This window comes from Rhipicephalus sanguineus, chromosome 3 (assembly GCF_013339695.2).
Source record: "Rhipicephalus sanguineus isolate Rsan-2018 chromosome 3, BIME_Rsan_1.4, whole genome shotgun sequence".
Taxonomy (NCBI): Eukaryota; Metazoa; Arthropoda; class Arachnida; order Ixodida; family Ixodidae; genus Rhipicephalus; species Rhipicephalus sanguineus.
This window is the reverse complement of record NC_051178.1, coordinates 34,552,472-34,574,124: the sequence shown is the minus strand read 5'-3', so window position 1 is coordinate 34,574,124 and position 21,653 is coordinate 34,552,472. Positions and strand designations below refer to the sequence as shown.

At 50.3% G+C, this 21,653-nt stretch overlaps 1 protein-coding gene across 3 annotated transcripts in view; it reads right to left on the bottom strand.

Annotated features, from left to right (window-relative positions):
- The window catches only part of LOC119386545 (leucine-rich repeat and calponin homology domain-containing protein), a 189,168-nt gene that overhangs the window by 64,478 nt on the left and 103,037 nt on the right, over nt 1–21,653 (bottom strand). For all 3 annotated transcript variants that reach the window (XM_037653821.2, XM_037653822.2, XM_037653823.2), the window contains one exon: nt 348–479. In XM_037653821.2, coding sequence (XP_037509749.1) covers nt 348–479 — 132 coding nt within the window. The remainder of the gene's footprint in view (nt 1–347; nt 480–21,653) is intronic.

Below are 21,653 nucleotides of genomic sequence, written 5' to 3'. Positions count from 1 at the left end.
AGAAAGTGACATTCACACATGCCTAGTTGTGCAAGTTACTGGGGTCACGAGAAAAATGCTCATTTTTCTTTATAATATGTGATATATACAATTCAAACTATTTGATTCGAAATTATTAGACCAAATGAGCATTCACTTTAAATTCACTAAGACGAGAATTTGCTAAAAACGCTAAGAAGATGAGATGCAAAAGATACAGTGCAGTATCCGTGCATCTTGTTGTCCTAATGTTTCATCCTTTTGTGCAGTTTTTCTTTCCCGACTTTATTTGTTGTGTGTGGCCTTCAGCAAAGGGGATAAGTTGCACAGTTGAAGCAACCTTGTTTTGACTGCATTGAGGTGCTCACCCATCGAAGCTGCTCAATGAGTTCGTGCTCTTCCCGTGCTCTCTCCAGGCCTCGGCGGATGGTGAATTCGCCACCTTGGGGAGTGCCAGCACGGCTCGGCCGTGGTGGTGTCCTCATCCCATCACTGGTTGCCTGCACACCACAGCCTTCTTCACTTTCAGCTCTTGCAGCAGCTCAAGCTTACTTCCCAAGCTAGTTTCCAATACCTGCCCAGTGTTTCAATACTGTTGCACATATCCTGCCGATGTTTTGAAGCAGAATACCAAATTTTTATCCTATTGAAACAAATTTCCCAAAACATTATAAAGCACTGGAAAAGTTTTCACTCACTCTTATAACATATTTTTAAGATATCACCTAAGGCTACGACACACCCTTTAAAAATTGTCCTAAATGAAAACGACGCACTTCGACTCTTAACAAAACACAACAGAGTCCTACACAAGCTCCATGCACCTAAAGCAAAAGTTACCAAACCAAGTATGTTGCCTTGATGAATTATATTTATTTTATAAACGTTAGATGTGAAGCCTTTCACAATCTCAAGGATTTTATTACCTTAATTTAGCAGACAATCTGTATATTAGCAATTATGCTTTCTACTAATGCAGATTTCAAGCACCATACACATAGCTGCAAGAACACATAGCTGCAAGGTTGTTGTTTTTTAACACAATAGTATTTCGTGCCGGGGACCACCAAGATTACAGTGACGTACTTCCGTCACGGAAATGACGAAAAAATGTGCACGATCACGGCAAAGAAAAAAGTTCTGTCAACTGGAGTTGAACCCACGACCTCTCGGTCCGTGACAACAGATGCAGGACACGCTATCCACTGTGCCACGATCACACACTCTGGAGGCTTTACAAATGCACCTTTTATATCTCGCACTTTCCTCTCACAGTGCTCTTGGTCAGCGAGATGCTGTTGCCCTCTGGGAGCGATAAAGGGAAGTAATGCGTTATGACCGTGGCCTCCGCGATTAGCTCCTGCAACGCGTCGTTGCTATGTGTCCGTCCCATCTGGCACGTTTCCAATAAACGTGCAATTTTGTCAATGCCTTAACATGCCATGAGGTAGTGACCTTAGCCCAAGCGTCTGTCTGCCTTGCTCATAGCATCCATCCATACCAAAAATAGCTCTGCAATGCGCGCCTGCCTCGCCTGGCTGCAACATCGCGTTACCCGCTTACGCTCACCCCAAGAAAAATCGCGGCCGGGCTACAGGGGAGACACGACACGCGTCGCGTGTCCCCTATAGTCCGGCCATGGTGTTCAATAACTCTTTAACATGCAGCGGGATGGCGAACTTCGCCCAAGTTCTGCGTCCAATTAGCGATGCTCTTCCGACTGTCACACCACTTTTTCTCATTATGCTCTCACCGTTAACTAGTAAAGCTACCACAAGGGTTTCTTTCATCATTGATGATGGACGTTAGTCGTCGGGATAAAGATGTGCCTCCAAGCATCAACGTGGGTGCATCCACGTTAAATGACGCTACAGCTGACGAACACCAATAGACATTGTGCAAGCTCTCTTATATCAATATATAGCAAACATTCAACTACTTCTGTAAGGACACATTTTACCTTCATGTTATACCAATTCCTATGATGGAGGGATCAACCATGTTTTTTTGTTAATTTGTTTTGCATGTATTATTACTTGCATGTTCTACATGAAGTATCGAGATGATGCTTTTTCACAGGGGGGCATCACCATGCGCACTTATTTCTCTTATTTTAATGTGATCGGGCTCCACCCACAAAAACCTGTTACGATCTGATGAGAAACAAACACGCGCTAAGAAAGGGGAACGTAAATGAGAGGCACACAGGACAGGCGCTCAGTTGAGAGCCTGTCCTGTGTGCCTCTTGTTTATATCCCCGTTTCTCAGTGCTCCTTTGTTTTGCATCAAGTTCGAACCAACTTGACCAAACACGTGTTGCTGTTACCACCTCTCGTTGCAGGCCGTGTCGCAATGTTTGGAAACTATGCGATTACAGACTGTTCCTTGAGGATTATGCGTAGGACGCGAGCAACTAAATTTATTCTAGAGCAGTGGTTCTCAGACATACCGTGGCGCCGCTATACGGAGGCATCCCTGTGACGTGTAAGGATGGATTGCTCTGCCAGCCCTCTCCCGGTCAGCCCGCAATCACATTCGCGTCTCCTTTTTTATTATTATTGTTGTACTTCACTTTAACGAAGACGGTAAAATACAGTTGCAGCTTGGTCACTGACTATACGAAATCCTAAATAACTGCTCAGAAAAAATGTTACGTTCCTCATAATGCGTTAGACAACGCACTGACTGCTGGCGTCTGCTATGGCCACCGATATAGAAACCACGAGGGCCGAGCATGCCGCTTTTGTAAAAGGTAACGAATCATTTTGCGTCAAATTGAAACTAAGCATCAAATGGGCTTTAGCACACGCTTGCTGCAAAGAAACATATTTTTGCTGCAAGAAATGCGTGCAACCGTGCAACTTCGTTCATTGTAGGTTTGCATGTAAAAAAGGGCTGCGATTGACACGACAAGCACGAGCAAATTTCCATTCCTGTTTAGTACACATAGCCCTATGAAGCACGATGCAAGCAGTTTCTTCGCTTTGTGGGAAGCAATCTGGCATGCTGGGAGCTTCATGCAGCCGCAACCTTCCTCATATGATTGGTGACAAACGCAGAGAGCCATTTGCACGCGCGCCTCATTCAGAGTTGTAGTTAGATAACATTTTACATGAGTTCGTCTGCTGCACAATTTTAATGTCTAGCTGTTGCTTCTCATCATAGGTCGGCAAACTCACTCATGAGTCGACTCACTCAGACTCACTCAGACTCATATCGAGACAACAGTCTGAGTCTGAGTGAGTCCGGGTGAGTAAAGCTTTTGTGAGTCTGAGTCCGAGTGAGTTCAGTCGAGAAAAATTATAGTGAGTCTGAGTCCAAATGAGTCCGGTTGAGGAAAAGTTTGGTGAGTCTGAGTCCGAGTGAACCCTAAGGGCAAGATACGTTTCGTGAGTGAGTCTGAGTGAGCTCCACATTTTTTGCCGACCTATGCGATAGAAACACGAGGGACGTCAGGGCCATTCTGGTTTTAGATCTAGAGAAGGCTTTCGATAATGTCTCGCACGCCCACACACTCGATTCCATCTCAGACCTCGGTCTAGGCCAGAACTTCCACGCATTTGTCAGCTCGTTCCTCAGACACAGAAAGGCTGCACTAAATATTGGGGACCTCCGGTCAGGGCCCATCGAGCTCGGCTCGAGGGGCACACTGCAGGGCTCAGTGGTATCCCCGCTCCTGTTCAACATCGCCATGTACAAATTGTCTCAGAGGCTTTCGGAGGTCGAGGGCATCAATCACACCCTCTACGCGGACGACATCACCGTATGGTGTGTCGGAGGCAGCGAGGGTAGGGTGGAGGAAGCCCTTCAGGAAGCGCTGGATCGCACAGAGGATTTCCTCATAGGGACGGGGCTCCGCCTCTCCTCGAGCAAGTCGGAGCTCCTTCTGTACAGACCTAGTAGAAGGGGGTCTAAGCCTAAGGGCTGGGTCCCCCTGTCGGAGGTCAACATTGTACTCCACACCAGCGACGGACACTCCATTCCCAGAGTTGAGGTTATCAGGGTTCTCGGTATGCTCATCGAATCCAACGGATGCAATGGGCATACCATCGCCAAAATTACCGCGAAGATGAACAGCATGGTACGGCTAATTACTCGGGTCTCAAACAGTCGAGGTGGAATCAGGGAGGACAATCTCTTGAAGCTATTCCACGCGTTCTTGATGAGTCACGTCATATACGTGGCCGCCATGCACTCCTGGCAGAATCACGAAAAGGCGAAGCTTAATATACTCATTCGAAAAAGCATCAAACGGGTGCTGGGTATTCCAATGAATGCCAGCACAACGAGGCTAATGCAGCTCGGGGTTCACAACACGTTAGAGGAAATTATCGAGGCGCAGCACACGGCTCAGGTTGCCAGGCTGTCTACTTCGCCGCTGGCAGGGAGATTCTGGCGGTTTTGGGTTGTAATCCATCTCTTGAGGAAGAATGCAAGTTTAGCCTTACTAGGGAACAGCTAGCAGTATAACTGTTTTCCCGCTTCCCCGCAACATGCACCCGCAGCACAATGCAGGCAGGCGAAGGGCCACAAGTTCGCAATGACCCGCAAAACAAGTTCGCAATGACCCGCACTCCGCACGCTTTGTGGACGCCGCGCAGTACGGCAGATCGGCAAACTTTACGGCCGTCCTAGTGGACCACAGTGGCACAGTTCTCAACTCTGCATCTCTCATGAATACCACCCCGGCTAGAGCCGAGCAGGCCGCGGTGGCTCTCGCTTTACTTGACGAGAATAGGCATCAAATCTACACCGACTCTCGCGCGGCTGTCAGAGCCTTTGCATCAGGTTCCGTTTCCGCTGAGGTCGCACACATCCTAGGTGACAGAGTCATTTCCTCACACACCATCACGTGGTTTCCGGCTCATCTCGGGTCGCACTTATCCTCTCTGACTAACCTCAACGAGGTCGCCCACACCCACGCGCGCGAGCTAACCCACCGCGCCGGGTTGGACAGTGGCGGTACCTCGGGGACTGGTCGGGAGGTCTTTCGAGATCCTTTATTCACATTCAACGAGGTTTGTAAGCACTACCAGCTGTCTAGGCGAACGTTTCCTCTTCCGCACGAGAAACTCTCCAGGCCTCAGGCTGCCACGCTTCGCATGCTGCAGACCAGGTCTTATCCTAGTCTATCAACCCTAAGTTCTTACACGGATGCTTTTGAACCGGACTGTCCCGATTGTGGCGCGAGAAGCAGTTTAGATCACATGCTCTGGCGGTGTCCCTCCTTACGGGGCCCTCAACGCCTCACTGAAGAAAAGTGGTGCTCCGAGCTAAGGAGCTCGAATCTACTACACCAATTACGGGCCGTCCAGAGGGCCCACGACGCGGCGGTGAGGCTTGACCTCCCCGTCCCCACGTGGGAGCGGCCCGCGGCGCTGCCGCCCTGAACGGCTGCGGTGCTCCTCAGGACTATCTTAATAAAGTTCATTGTCTGTCTGTCTGTCAATGCTTCTCATTGCACGAATTTTCTAATGTTGTCACACTGTGCATTTTCGATTGCCACCGGGCCACATCGGAATGAAAATTTTCGACAATTGACTGTGTTCTCCAGCTTGCACAAAGGTGCCAATCGAGATCGAAAAATATGGCCCCCATCGGGCTCGACTGTGATTACAGTGAACTCCCGTTAAGACGAACTCGGTTAAGACGAATTCTCGCTTATACTGAACAACAGGGGGCCATTTGTTTGGTTTCCCATAGACCCTATGCAAAAAAAAATTCGCTTAAGACGAACCGCTCAACTGTACTCTTCTGTTAAGACAAACTTTCGCGGTGTTCGACAACGCTAGCGATTCTGCGAAATGAACACTGCAGTCTTGGTGGGGCATTCAGGGAGATAAACATAAACGAAGAAGAGGGGTCAGCGGATAAAGCCAGCATCCCCTCTCACCCCCAGCCTGTGGGTGGGGGACGTGTGGGCTTTATCAGCAAAGAAAGCAACAAAAAAGAGTAGGGGGATTTACAACTTGGACCCCCAAGCCATTGTGTCCTTTTGTTCTTCCTTCTTTGGTTTCCCAGCTGGAAGGGAGAACAGAAGAACACAAGAGCTTGGGGGCCCTCCACCCTGTTCAGAGGGGCGAACGCAAAAAAAAAAAGAAAGTGACAACAGGAACAAAAATAGTCTGTGCATATCAATCGAGAAACCATGATCCCGTCAGAGGGGTCAGGTGCATTGTCATCACCATCACACAATGGCGGCCCAGCACATGTATAATGTGGTCAATAGACCTCTACCGGCCTACGTCACTCACGCCCCATGACGTCAGGTCACGTGACCTCTCGGCGCACGTGCAACGGCGGGTGGTTGGCAAAACACTCCCGCAGCCCGCTGCCGGCTCAGCGTGGTACAGTCACACGGTGTTTGGCGCACGTTATTTTTTTCTTCTGGACCTTTTCCTTAATCTTTCGGTTCCAAGATTATTTGTGGTATATCTCAAAGAACATATAAATGTGTCATGGACTGTGTGACGAAAAATGTGCCACGCTGCTGGCTGTTTAACTTGGAGAAGTGAACCCACGTGGTGGTCTGTGCGAGGAACAGCGGCATCATAATCGAAAATGTGCTACGTTTACTGTGGCGTGTAGTGTGCGTTGAAAGGCAGCGACGATATCGGTTCATCTTTGCGGACGTTGAAACTGACAATATTGTGTGTGCTGTGTGAATAACGATGCATCTTGTTTGCGAAAACATTGGCGCACATTCTGTCTCTAACAGGGCCATTTGCAGTGACCTGTTGTCGACGGAAAATCAGGATTGGACTTTTTTTTTTGACGCGATGATCTATGAGTGTGTACATCTCAGTGTTTGTGCTCTGTGCACAAAAAAAAGAAACGTGCATGATGTCCGGGCTGAAAGGTGAGACTACGCATGAGCTACCAGCGTGTTTTAGCATTGCCGAACATGCACTGACGGTTTACCACGGCGAATACCCAGAACTGCACGCGTATCGCCTTTTATTGGAGATGTACGTCTTAATGGAAGCAGTGGAGATTCTTGTTTGACATATTCTAGTTAGCTTATCTTTACAGCTCGATATTTATGAAGTGACATTCCGAGTTTGTGTACCAAGTCTAAAGGAGATGAGTAAGTATGGAAACACGTTGTAGCCATCAGATACAGCGAAATAGCCACGCAAGAGATTATTTGTAATTGAAGTATTGTGTTTAACATCTCAAAACTGTATAGTGGATTATGAGGAATGCCGTAGGGGAAAACTTCGCTTTAATTTTCACGGGAATTTGTTAACCGAATGCATGCTAATGAGTGTTTCCTTCGTTTTTTTTTCTTTCATTCATCTCTGATCAGAATTTTGCGCCGTGAGTGAAAATCTAATCTGTGACCTTGCTCACAGTAGCCGCCAATGCTGTACATCGTTTAAAACTGCAGTGCAGATTTCGCGACAGGAATTGAGTACATTCACATCCACGCCATGCTAATATTTCTCCAAACACCAGTCGCCGTGAAAATGTACAACGTTCGCTTTCAAGGAGCATGAGATTTTTTTATGGCTGTCATCCACGACGAGCAAATCATATGTTGACCAAATAGAATCTTTCATTACAGGCAGTAACACTTCCTTCTAACAGCTGTGAGTTCAGAAAATAGCAATTTGCAAAAACTTTATCGAAGTAACGCAGACACACGCAGCGCTGCTATGCAGAAATATCACGCCGGCAGAACTTTCTTGCCAACCAGTGCCTGCTCCGAAGGCGGGACTTGGGGGCGGGACACTGCCAGTGACGTCACACTGTTTGCAAACAGGGAGAGGTCTATTCGCGTTGGTTCGCGTAGCACCTGTGCGTGTTGTATCTATTCCCAGTGAAGTGCAAATTGTGATGAGCCATTTTGATTATGGAAGTGCACGACAAAGGAAGGCTATTTTGCACAGTGAATATAGCTGGGTCGTGTCTTTTTCGTGTGCGCGAGGCTTGTGACCGTGAGTAGCGCGATGGGATATGTTCAGCTGCACGTCGATCAGGAAGAGTTACTACGAGCCGAAAACAGGACAACATCCGGACCTCGAAGAAAACCTTGCAGACTTTCTTAAGCAACTCAGCGTATAACGACTTTGTCAAGGCAACAGTACGCGACCGAGGTGTATCCAGAAGTGATCTTAGAGCCACCAAAACAGGGTCACAGAAGAAAAGGAACTGCCAGGACAATAAATTTTACATTCTTTGAAGGAAAATTGTGCTTGTCTCTCAATTTTTTTTTCTAACCATCAACATAGGAGCGTGTTACAGTTTTATCATGTAAATGAGGTAGCACATATCTTCATGAGCATTTTTATTTTTGAACATGTGATATCGGGTGCTCGTAAGATTCGTGTAAATACTCTGCTTGAAGGCATAGTTTTTATCTAGATGAGCCAAATAAATGATTTTTCTTGTCTTTTTGCCCCCATTGTAAGTCTACTCCATTCAGTGTTTTCAAGTAACATATTTGGATGCACTTGGCATGTTAGCATGTCTCTTTTTGAGGGCACTTCTGATAAGCCGAACTCCTGATAAGATGAACAGATGACTGCGGTCCCTTCGAGTTCATCTTAAGAGGAGTCTACTGTACAAATGCACCATGTGCCAGCCAGCCGTATTACTTTGCGCACTTGAATTATCATGCTGCAAGGTGTGGCTTACCGTGACCTACCGTATTTACTCGATTCTACCGCGCCCTCGATTGTAACGCGCACCCATTTACCATGAGAGAAAAGAACAAAAAAAGTCCGTAGGAGTCAAACTTCGCACATTCAGAATAACAAGTATTTCGGTTTTAAAGAACTGAAGTTTCAAAAAAGTAAAACACAAAGTAAAAAGCGGGCCTTGCCGCTAAAACTGTCACCACTACGGCGGCGATACGAGTCGCATAATGGATCAGTCCTTGTCGCTGTCAACACTCTTCGATTTCGGGAAACCGGCCCTGCTTTGGTCCACTGAAACCTTTTCGTGAAGCTTTGTTGTAAAAAATCTTCTGCTTCTGTTCGCGCCAGTCTCGCACGCACGTTTCGGAAACTCCGAACTATATCACTATATCCGAACGACCGCGATGCGGCCCGATTTCCGTCTGTCTCTCTGCACATGTAATAACTATTCTTTTAAATGCGGCATTGTGGTACACTCGTCGAGTATTTGGAGTCGGCACTTCCATGCCGTCGATGCGAACGCAGAACGGGATGACAATCTCCTCAGCACACGTACGAACTGAACAAATGGCAGAAATGGCCAAGGTCCATAGCCCAAGGCGCGTAGGAGGCGGCCATTTTGAAATGTCGATGGCAATACGATAACCGAGTTTCTTTTTTTTTTTTCGATACTCGATTCTAACGCGCATGCGATTTTTGGACTCGTTTTTCCGAAAAAAGGTGCGTGTTAGATTCGAGTAAATACGGTAAATGGCAATTTTATGTTTCAGTGAAAATACTAGTGTCCAGCATTTACAGCTTCATTGATAAGCAGCATTACACTTCGCGGCTGCTATTAGAAGGTGAATCAGTGTTTGAAGTGGGCCACATTTTCACCTGTAGCGTAAAACAATACAGAGAAGAACCAGTGACACTGGATACAGGCTGCGGTGGAAGTTACGTCGGCAAGACAAGAAACTTTCAGCAAAGACTCAAGCTTCATGTATGATGACTCAAAGACTCACGTATGATCTAAGACAGGTTTCATCGAACGCGGTGGCCGAACACACAGAAGCAACTGGCCATGAAATAGACTGGGATATGGCAAATATAACGGGAAGAGAAAAGAACTGGACTTCTCGGCTTTATCTCGAATCTCTGACAATCCAGACAACGGCGCACACGCTTAACCGTCATGATGGCAACTTTCCACACATGTATGCACGTTGCCTACATCATATTTTAAAACATACATAACCGGACTATTTGCGCATTCATTTTTCGTTGTGAACAAGGCTCCCGTGCGGGAGCCAAAAAGTCTTGCTTTTATGTGAATATTCGTGGTTGGTGTCCATTTTAACACTGTGAGCTTGAACTAGCAATAAAAGAACGACAGGTGACAGGGGCATTAAGCTCTTGCAAAGCAGGGTAGGGGTAAATGTGAAAGCTCACGCTTGGCTCCTTTATGCATGTACGTAGTGCACTGTGGCACGGAACAGAAAAGTACCATGCCGTCGATAAGCTTTACTGCACCTTTCCGGATTGTGTAGTCTCTAGGGGTCCGCACAGATGAAGTGAGAGCAAAACAGTGTTGTTCAAAAGGAAAAACGCCATGAAATCGCAGTTAAAAACAACGCAATCAACCATCCGCTTCAATTCACCAGCGCGAAGTGAGACCACGTGAGCCAATCCTGCACGTCACAGTGACTGCAGCGCCCGCGTCTCCAGTGGTGGGCCTCGTGCCCAATATCAGTGGAACTGATGGGGGACCCTTTGCAGTGCACGAGGGGGGTCATAAACTAACACAATGTGCAGCGCAAAATAGGTGCCTTTTATTTCTATCTGGCAAAGGATGTTCAAACAAAAGTGCCAAGTCAACTCGATCTTAACAGCTTACCAATAAGTTGTGCGGTCTGCAGCCACATTCAACCTGTTTCTAGCTATGTTTGCTTTTCAAATATGTAAGCCTGTTAAGGTATGAGGCCAAGTGTTGGAAAAGTTTTTTTAAAAAGGATAAGCACCAGAGATTATTAGTGTACATTATAAAGCACACCTTTTTAGGCACATGTGAGCATTATAAAGCAAGTCCTATTTTTTGTTAATTTTTCATAAATAAAATGTTCATTAAATGTGAGCCTTACGTGAACACTCCTAACTCAAATCCCACTCAATAAAAACAACCTAATTTTTCATAGGGACAATAAAGCAGCTTCGGCCAGTGCAATGAACCAAAACAAATGAGATCAGAAGAATATCAAGACCTTGTGATTAAATAACCAGAAAATTATGCACTAACACTAGGGGCACCTTTGTATAACACGCAGCCATATTAAATCTTGGGACACAATTTGGCTTATTGAGGTTCATTGCACACCCACTAATGTGAGAAGGAAGTGTGCCAAGTTTTAGTGAAAAATCTTCATTAGCAAGACCGTTATGATTGTTTGCGTGTGGACAAATACCAACAACATAAGTTCTGAGAAAATCAACAAAAAAGAAATGAAACAGGTGCAGCACTTACACAAGGTGATCAGTAGTGCTAAAATCCTCGGTATTTGTAGCTAGGTCCATCCTGGACCTTACTCTTGTGTGCCATTTCTTCAGCAACAAATCGTCATTTTTTTCTAGCTTTCTTTGCAGTACCAGTGCCATGACACGATGCTTTCGCGATGTGGTGCCGATCATGTGTGAGGCAAGCTTTTGCACGTCATACAAAGTAAATTTGATGACTGACAGGCTCACATTCATGTCCTTGAGCATAAAAAACACATGTAGGACGTTGCATGTCCACCTGGTGAGAAGTTTATGGCTTTTATGCTTCAAAATAATAAGTTGACAATGCTATTAAAGCATTACAACATGTTTGCACTTGATATGATTGTTAAATAACCAACAAAATGCTACATATCAAGCTAATCTCATCATCCACACAAAACTGGCATTTTCAGTTTCAGTTTCGTAGATGATGGGTAGTCTAACATTTTTGCTTGTACAGTTAAACCTGGTTATAATGAATTTGAAAAATTCCTGAAAAGAGTCGTTATAAACAGGTTTTCGTTATATCCAGTTTCAGCAGAATAATTCGGAAAAGAAACACACAAATTAAACACAAGGAGAACTGAAGGCAGAGCTCACCCAAAACATTTATTTAGCGGCAAAAAACTCTCTATTGCTTGTTTGTGAGGGATGGCAATACTGAATATTTGTAGGACATCAATACAATGCTGTTCCGTCATCGTCTAGCCATGGCCTCCAAGACAGGCTCCGGCAATGCGGTGCGCTCCGTGAACCCGTGCAAGACGGCAGAGCGTGTGACAACAGTGACGACTTGACCTCCGAAGATCCGTCGTTGTCACCGTGCTCGCGGACAGTTTTCACCAGCGCCTGATCTGACATCTCCTCGGTAGTGACGACACAGTTGTTGGCATTAAAAAAAATCGCAAAAGCTGCACGTCGTCAGGGGCTGCTCCACGCGCGTGCAGTGAAACCGCGCATGCACAGCGTCGAAAACGAAGAGCGAGCTCCATGCGTGAGCCAACGGACGATTAACTTGCATAAAGATGAAATCAAATGCCTTAACAGTTATCTTCCACGTAGACCCTGTGGGGATCCGAGGCGTGCCCGAAGCCACTGCGCGGGCATTTCGCCGTGCGAATCCTTTCCCTCTCCCGTTCTCCCGCGACTGCAAGTGGCGCCATCTTGCGCTACGCGCCGGCTCTCGTGGTGGCGCTGCACGCGATCTTGGAGCCGCGAAATTCGGCGGGACAGACGCGCGTGCAGGCCAGAACGAACTCTCTCTCTCCTCGGACGCCGCTGGGTAAGCACGTATTTCTTTCTGGCCCGACGTCCCCTTTGGGAATCGCCGGGCTGTAGCCTGCCTGGGTGCCTCGACACCCTTGCAGGCGTGTTTACCTCAGTGTTAGCTCCGGTTCGTACGTGAAGCCAAAGAGCGGTGCCTAGTGCTCGCGCGCGGTCGTACCACGCCGAGCCGCACTTGCCGGAGGCCCACACGTACGGAGATTGCCCTAGCCCTCGCGACCAGGCCCAGTGGTCATCGCGAGAGTGCGCAGCATAGCCGCGAGGGACCTTTTCCCGAGCGGCGTGTCAAAGCTCGCCATTGCGAGCTACGACGTGCTTCGCGGAAACCCTTGGTGTATCGTCCGCGTCGAGAAGCCCTTTTGCTTCCCCGTGCCCCGGGAGCGGACGTGTACAGTGTGTGTTGGGGTGCCGCAGAAGGCAAATAAAGTGTTTGTGTGTGTATGTTAGCTCGAACACTGTGTTTATGCCACGCGGCGCTCAATGCCTTTGCGAGCTGAGCGCGTGCGGAGCGGTGCGCTAAACGTAAGCAGGCGACGGTAGACGCGGCCCTGTGGCTCGCTAAGCCTGAACCCGCGGTAGTCTTCGGCTCCGGTGAGCATCGAGGCCACCACACTGGCGCCCAACGCGGTATCAAAGGCTCATTAAGCCTTTGATTAGACTTAGCTGAGTCAGCACGCCTTTGCGAATCAGGCTCGCCGTGTTACCCGCGTTATGTCTGCTAGGCGTGATTTTTGTCTGCTGTCGTTTTTAACAGATACCGCTTTGCTCGAGAACAGGGCCAGTGCCCCCTTCGGGCAGAATCCAGCACCCACCCCTGTCACAACCCCCAGTGGAGATGACGCGAGGCGCTATGTACCAGCTCCCAGTGGAGATGTAGCGTGTTGTGGGAACGGGGCCATTGCCCAACCCGAACAGTGCACACGGGTAAAGTGGACCGCTACTGCTCCCTTTGGAATGCACGGCAGTTCCATGTCACATCGCTCCCAATCGGCTCCCAACGGAGCTTACGGAGCGCAGGTCGGAAACGCAGCCTCAGCCGTCACCGACTTTTGCCCGCTGGCTGCTATGCAAGCAAGCAGCCAAGCTCACTTCGAGCACGCGTCTGTACCGCTAGCCGCAAGCGGCTTAGCCATTTCACGAGAGGCTGCCCCAAGCGGCGGCTGTGAACAACGACAGGTGCTCCCCAAGAGTGGCGCGACGCCGGCCGGTATCCCTTTTGAAGCCGCGCCCCTTATCGAGCTCGGAGACAGTTCCCCATCGCTCGACCGCGCCGCTAACGCACCGACAGCTTCCTTTGAAGCGGGTGCACAGACGCTGCTGCAAAATGCCGCTCAAATGATCCAAGCGCTCTCGGGAGCTGTACAAACGCTTTCGGCCGTTCCGAAACGCGCTCACCCCGCTGTTATGTTGCCTGTGCCAACTTACAGCGGATACGGTGATCTGCACAGTGCCCGAGATTACCTTGACTCTCTGTCACGTTATCAGAGAGCATTGGGTTTGGATGATCAGGAGGTGCTCGGGCGCGTCGTCCCAGCTGCACGGAATGACACGGCGGCTAGGTGGTATTGGCTTTCAGGCCACCGAGCAGCAATCCTCTATGAGTTCCGCGCGGCCTTCCTGCGCGAATTCTTACCCGCTGACTACGAGAGTAGGATGCGGCGCGAGCTCGAGCTCCGCACGCAAGCTCCTGATGAGTCGCTTCAGGAGTACGTACGCGCGATGGAAGACCTTTTCTCTATCGCTGAGCCCAGAGCTTCGAACGAGGAACGCGTCGAACGGGTGATTAGGCAGGCACATCCGACCTTTTCGGCGTACCTGCGCGGCAGCCGCTTCCGAGATTTAGAGGAATTGGCCGCCGAGGCGAAGCGCATTCAAGGCGACATTCTCGCCGCGCGCGCCTATCGCCCGCCACCGCCAGCCAGCGTGGCCCTTGAACCGTGCTGCGCGTGGGGAGGGGCCGTGCCCTTTCCCCAACGGCAACAGCCCGCCGGAGCTGCCTTTGCGGCTCCCGCTAGAAGCGGGCACAGTTGGGAGCTGAGCGATCGCGCTCTAGATCCCTACGCGTACGCGAGGCGCGCAGCCTGTGCTGCACCGCAACTCAACACGCGCGAACAGGGACGCAATCCGTCCCAACGCATCGGTGAGGGTGACACTCGTCAGAACAGATCCTTTGATCAACAGGCGAACCGACCCCTGCCGCTAGAGGCTGCTCCTCCTCGGGAGAGGGGCCGCGACGGCGCATCTTCCCTTTCCCGGGACGGAATGCGCTGCTTCCGCTGCCGCGAGCGAGGGCACATAGCGAGGGAGTGTCCCGTATCTAGGCCTCCTGTGAGGCAGGGAAACGGGGGCGCGGGTCGTTCGTGAAGGCACGAGCGGCCGAACCCTTGCTTCTCCCCTCCGCGTACCAGGCAAGCAGTCTTGCTGGTGCACACGCGCCGTTTATTTCGGTCATTATTGCCGGCCGCGAATTTTCGGCGTTGCTGGACACGGGCGCGAGCGCTTCGTTGTTTGGCGAACAGGTGTTGTCCCACTTGCGGAAGCACTCGGTGCGCTTGCGGGACAGCCGAACGACATTCACCCTCGTGAAAGGCGTGGCCCAGTCGGCTGGCGCCGCAAGGTTGACTGTCACATGGGGAGATCGAAGGAGACGCACGCGTTTCGTTCATCTTCCAGGGCTCAGTGTTCCTGTGATTCTCGGTCGGGACTTTCTCCTAAAAACCGGTATCGTGGTGGACATTGCGAATGGAGGCTATCGCGACGGACCTTTTTCCCAGCTGAAGCCGTTCATCAGCCCACCGGCGTATACTGTTGCCTGTGCAGCAGAGGCGTCGGAACCGTGTCGCGTGCAAAGTTCGGGGGCAGGCCCCTGCGCTATGCGCTCGTCGGCTCAAAATCCCCATCGGGATCGAGCGGCACGACACGCAGAGGCTCCGCATCCTTTGACCGCCTGTGCGACTCATTTGGATGATACACAGAAGGCTCGTTTGTCGGCACTGTTACGCGAATACGATGAGCTCTTCACCGATCAGCCTGGCTGTACTGAGTTGGTGAGCCACGCGATCGAAACTGGCGACGCGCTTCCTTTGAAGTGTAACCCCAGGCCCGTCAGCCTGGCCAAGAGGCAGGTTATTGACGGCTTGCTGGACGATATGCTTTCAGCTGGCATTGTTCGCCGTTCGTCCAGCGCCTGGGCGTCTCCAATTGTGTTGGTGCCTAAGAAAGATGGCAGTCATCGCCTGTGCGTAGACTACCGCCGTCTGAACGGAGTGACTCGTAAGGATGCCTATCCGCTCCCCACGATTAGCTCCATCGTAGGAAACCTCGGCACTGCGCGGTACTTCACCACGTTAGATGCCTCCAAAGGTTACCTACAGGTCCGGATGGATGAGCGTGACCGGTGAAAGACCGCGTTCACCTCCCACAGAGGGTTGTTTGAGTTCACTCGTATGCCCTTTGGTCTTTGTAATGCTCCTGCGACTTTTCAGAGACTCATGGACCGCGTCCTCGGGGAAGCAAAGTGGTCATACTGCATGTGCTACCTCAACGACATCGTGATTTATTCACAAACCTTCGAAGAGCACTTGGCCCATGTTGCCGATGTGCTGGGGCGGGTGAGGGCTGCCGGGATGACGTTAAATCCCGCGAAAGCCCAATTAGCGCAGACTCGAGTTCAGTTACTTGGGTTTACGCTGGGCGAAGGCTCCATTGAGCCAGACCGGGAGAAACTTCGAGCAATCCCCGATTTCCCCGTGCCCAAGGACGTACGCGGCCTGCGCCGCTTTCTTGGAATGGCCAACTTTTACCGGTCGTTCATTCCGTCCTGTGCCCGAGTGCAGACGCCCTTGACCAAGCTCTTGGGTAAGTCTGCGGTGTGGCGATGGGGACCTGAGCAGCAAGAGGCGTTTTGCCATCTGTCTAGCGCCATTGCGGAGACAGCGCAGCTCAAGCTCCCCGACCTGACCAGACCGTTTGTTGTCCAGACTGACGCGAGTGATCTGGGATTAGGAGCAGTTCTCCTACAGGAATACGATGGCGTGTTGCAGCCGCTGGCCTTTGCCAGCTGCTCGCTGATACCCGCGGAGAAGAATTATTCCGTGACTGAGAGGGAGTGTCTCGCCACCGTGTTTGCACTGCGTAAGTTTGATGTCTACCTGGATGGGACGAAGTTTGTGGTGCAAACAGATCACAGCGCGCTAAGCTGGCTGATGCGGCTCCGTGAGCCTGCGGGCAGGCTGGCGCGCTGGGCTCTCCTAATACAGCATTATGACTTTTCAGTGCAGTATCGGAAGGGGAGCACTAACGTGGTAGCTGACGCGCTATCTTGTGCCCCAGTGTCTACCGGCAGCCTGGATTCTGGTGCGACAACCGCTAGCGGTGCCTTTGCGCAAGCAAGCGACGAGGGCGAAACGGCGGCCGAGCCGCCGCGCGGAGAGAAGGGTGAGTGCGCCGACGAGCAAACCGTTTCCGCGAGCCAGGCAAGCAGTGCGCCGTGAAGCGGGCGAGAGGGTGAGCTACTCGAAAGCGAACCCATGACGCCGACGCAAGCGGCAGCGATGGCTGCAGTCCTGAGTAGGAACGATACCAGCAGTGATGCTACTGGCTTAGGCCACTTTGGAGCAGCTTTTGGAGCAGGCAAAATTGCGTTTTGGAGCAGCAAAACTAGCTTTTGGAGCAGGTGCTCTGCCTTCAACAATTCATTCTGAGCCGAAGAATTCTTTAAAAAGTCTTTAAAAAAGTAATAAACATCGACCACAGCAGCATCGACATCCGAGCCAACAGCACTCAAGCCGCGGGCAAATGAGTTGTGCACTTTGTGCAAGCAGCACTCTCCTACATCTATGATGTCAGGGTATGCTTCCTGCATCTTTTTTCTGAAGCTTTTCATTGCATTAGGGCCATCCGTAGAAAAGAAAATTACATTTTTCTGTGGCAGGTCCATCACTGCTCTCCGCACTTCACTAGCCAAAATTTCCGAAGTCGCAGAGCCCAGCCGGAAAGACTGTAGGTGTTCCACAACTCGCTGCATTTTGTTGGAGAAATGCCTAACTACATCAAGTTGTTGGCACCTCTGTTCAAGAATAGGGGTCTCGTCAATGCTAAGAGAAAAAACCACATCCGGCTTGTTCAGCTCGTCAAGCACAAGTTTCTTGAAATACGGCCCGAGGCCATCACTAACTATGTAGGATGCCTTGAACCTCTTACAACTAAACTGCTTCGCTGTTTCGGAATCTCCAAATAACTTGGGAAACAAGGCAGTTGCTGTGTCGGCCAACGAGTATGGGATGTCCTTGAGAGTCATGCCAAGCACAAACAGAGTTTCTGCGTTTGTCACGCGGTCACACCGAAAAACGTTCCATGGACTGCCGAATTCCAAAGTCGGCTGGATCGTTTTCGGCCGCTGCAGCTCACCTGAAGCGTCTCAATGACGACTGGTAGCATCGATGTGCCGTTTCATGGCTGCATGTCGCTTCACTGCTGCTACGCCATGTTGCCTACAGTTGATGCTTTGATCAGCTTTGATTACAAAAACAAAAACAAAACGCAGTTCCTTCGACCGCTTGACAACACCATATTGATAGCATAACCTCATTACAACGGACCTTCATAGTGAAGAGGATTTTGGTCTGTTGTAAAGGGAGTATGTAAAATCCAAGTACTGTTACAACAGACTTTCATGTAAACACTGAATGGGTCTGTTATAACCAAAGAGAATTACGAGTCACAAACATGGTCTTATTTTTAACGGGGGACCAAAAAAAATTCGATTTTTGGAAAATCGCATTTTCAGTTTCTGTAGCCCATTTCTATCTGATTCCAAAATATCTTCAATGAAAACTACGTAGAAGTGCTATAAAAAATTTGTTTTGCGTCTGCCGACTTGGCGAAAATTGCGGTATTACCGCAGTATTACTGGCGGTATTACCGCAGTAGACTTGGTGAAAATTGCGGTATTACTGCTTCTGCGGTATATTACCGCAGAAGCACTGCTTGTGCGTCGCGAGGTCGTGGCTGTCGAAAATTGCGCTACTTAGTGACGCGTTCGCACTCGTTCTGTGTTTACGGGTCGACGATAATTTGGAACGCTTTAGTTGGGCAGCTGCAAGCGGAAGCTCAATCATCAGATTACGATAGCGCGCCGCACTCGTCGCGAACATCGCAGACGTACGACTAATAGCGTTGACTCGTTGGACCCGCTGTTCGAGGTTCTTCTTATCAGCACTTCGAAGCTTATGACGAAGACCACCGCGGGACAACACCTTGTACTCGCAATCGAGCATGACGTACTTTGAAACATCGGGCACCGCGGCCACGCACATCGCAATTGAGCTTTCTACTAAATGTCGTGGTTAGGCCTAACTCCTTTCACGGTGCCGTGTACGAGCCAAATCCGAACTTTGTGGGCAAGAACATCGCGCTAGCGGACATGCGAAAGCGAAGAAGCCGTAATGTCCTTCGTCTCAAGCAACGAATCGCATTGCCCGCTGGCTCCTCAGAACCGCGGATGGGCATTTTGCGCATCGGCAGCGGACACCCCGGCCAAGCTCGCCGCGCAGCGACCGCGCGGAGAAGCGGTGGCAGCGGCTCGCAATTTCGCGTGTCAGCCAGTGTCAGCGTCCCAAACGCAGCACCAAGCACGCTGCGCGCCGTTTTTTTTTTTTTTTTTTTTTAACGCTACAGCTAGGCATAGCTGATCATTGACAGACCGGGGATCGGCGGCCTTCGTTCTTAAATCGGTACGTCGATATCCGCGGTGCGCTGCTCCCGTCCCGAAAGTATGCTAAGCGATGTTTGAAGTCGGAAGTTAATGACCGTGGTAGAAAAGTCCGCTCTAAAGGAGTCCTGACCATCTTGCTGGCGTGAAATTTTAGTCAATTATATCCGAATGTCCGTTGTACCAGAATCCGTTGTAAACGAAGCTCTATCAATGGAACTAATACGGAGGTCGGCATAACGCCGCAAATTGGTATGTAATATCCGAATGTCTGTTGTAAACAGATCCGTTGTAATGAGGTTATACTACTTTGTCTCCATTTTCATCACTCTCATGGAGAACGTCCACGTACAGCACGATGTCGCTCTCAATCGGGGAACCTCATGTAGTTAGTTTCATTTCTGAAAGTCAGAGTACACCCCTTTGGCGCAGGCTTGGCGCAGAATCGCCAAATTTTGAGGAAATGTAGCAGGTTGTAGCAGCCAGGGCACTTTGGCGCAGTCTGGCGCAATTGGCGCAGCGGTAGCATCACTGTACCAGGCTCCCCTTTGGGAGAATGGGAATCGCTTTCAGCAGACAAGAGCTACTGAAGGCCCAGCAAGATGATCCGTTTTGTCACGAGTTGAGCGACGGTCTCAGGGAGACGGAGCGCCGTGACGCTGCTGGTAGTGCGGCGGGCGCAGGGGGACGGGAACCGGCGTGTGTCGCTGGGTCCCCCGCGGATACATACAGTTGCCGACCGTTTATTCGGACTCGGCGGGAACCGCTGAAAAGTCCGAATAAACGGGAGTCCGAAAAAAAGGATTCACCAGAAAAAAGCACTTTTATTGGCCCAGCGGCCGGAAAAAACTTGTTAGTGCGCGTCTGTACACATGTACGCTTACGCGCGACCAAGTCGGCCTGTATTTCAGCCAATGTTTGGCCACCCCTGCAGGTCAGCAATAGCACTGCAACAGCCTACGCTAAATCCGCATTTGATGGCTATGGTGTGGGAGGTGCGTCACCACGGCAGTCACTGTCCACATGCGCTGGTTCGAGTAGCTGACGGATGATCTCATCGCCCAACTCGGCGAAAACTCCCAAGCAACTTCCACCTGGTGAATAATCGCCGCTTTTTTTCGCCATCGTCAGGGCCTTGTAGTTGTCGCGTTTCTTTAGTTCCGACGGCGCACATGGAACGGGCAGCGTCGGAGCAATTTCAGCAGATCAGGCCTCGCACGAGCAGGACACAAAGCTCGGGATGCAGATCAGGCCTAGCCACAGAAACATGAGAACGCAAACCCTCACACGCGAAACCAAACGGTGTTGGTCTAGTTGATGTTGCAGCGCTTCTGTAATCTGTTGTACTCTCTTCGTCCGAATTAGGATCCGCGTCGTACTCGTACGCGCTGTCATTCGCCTCAAACGCCGCACAGAGCCGATTCCAAGCTTGGCTTGGCTTGGCCTGCTGTTTGGCCGTGGTAGCCGTTCAATGGATACGTGACTGGCTAAAGCCTAAAGGCAACCGTTACGTGTAGCCAACAAACATAGCCTTCGAGATCTGTAACTTCTGCGTGGATTTTTGACACTGGCACGATCTCCAGTTATAGCCAGTGCAACATTTCAGTGCTGGCAACCTAGTAAAAATTTTGTAACCATTGCTGACGGCTTGTTATGGCGTTCAACGTCGCACTCTATCAGCCAGCCGGAGTCCGAAAAATCGAACGGCGGGCTGTGGGGCGTCCGAATTTTCGGTCGTGAGTTTACATTACTTCAATGGGACGAGTGGCGGTGCCGCGAAGGTGTCCGAATAAACGAGCATGTCCGAATAAACGAGCATGTCCGAATTTTCGGCGTCCGAATAAACGGTCGGCGACTGTACTTGCTGGACCATGACGGGCTCCTGCTGAAATACATAGCCACCGATGAGGAGTCTGTGGACCCGTTTAAGGTGGTTATGCCCAAAAGTCTGAGAGCCGCACTGTTGCGATCCTCTCACGACGAACCCATGGCCGGTCACCTGAGTGGCTCCAAAGTTTTTGCAAAACTGAGCAAGACTGTGACCTGGCTTGGCATGAAGCGTGACATTTTCCGCTATTGCCGTTCCTGCCATGTCTGTCAAGCGGTGAAATCAAGGGGTGGCAAGCCGCCCGGCCTGATGAAACCGATTGTCAGTGAGCGTCCGTGGCAAGTAGCCACCTGCGATCTAATGGGGCCGTTCCCCAGAAGCAAGCAGGGGTTCATACATCTGATGGTAGTCGTGGATCATTTTTCGAAGTGGGTGGAATTGTTTCCGCTTCGGAGGGTGACAGCGCGAGCGGTGCTTGAGAGGCTGCAGGAAGTGTTTTGTCGGTTCGGCTTTCCGGAAAGACTGATTACTGACAACGCGTCGTATTTCACCGCTCGGGTGTTTGGTGATACGTGCCGTTCCCTAGGAATTAATCACTGCACCACTTCGCCCTACCATCCCCAGTCCAATTTGACGGAGCGAACCAATCGTACGCTCAAACCGATGTTGGCGGCCTTTGCTGAAAGTCAAAAAG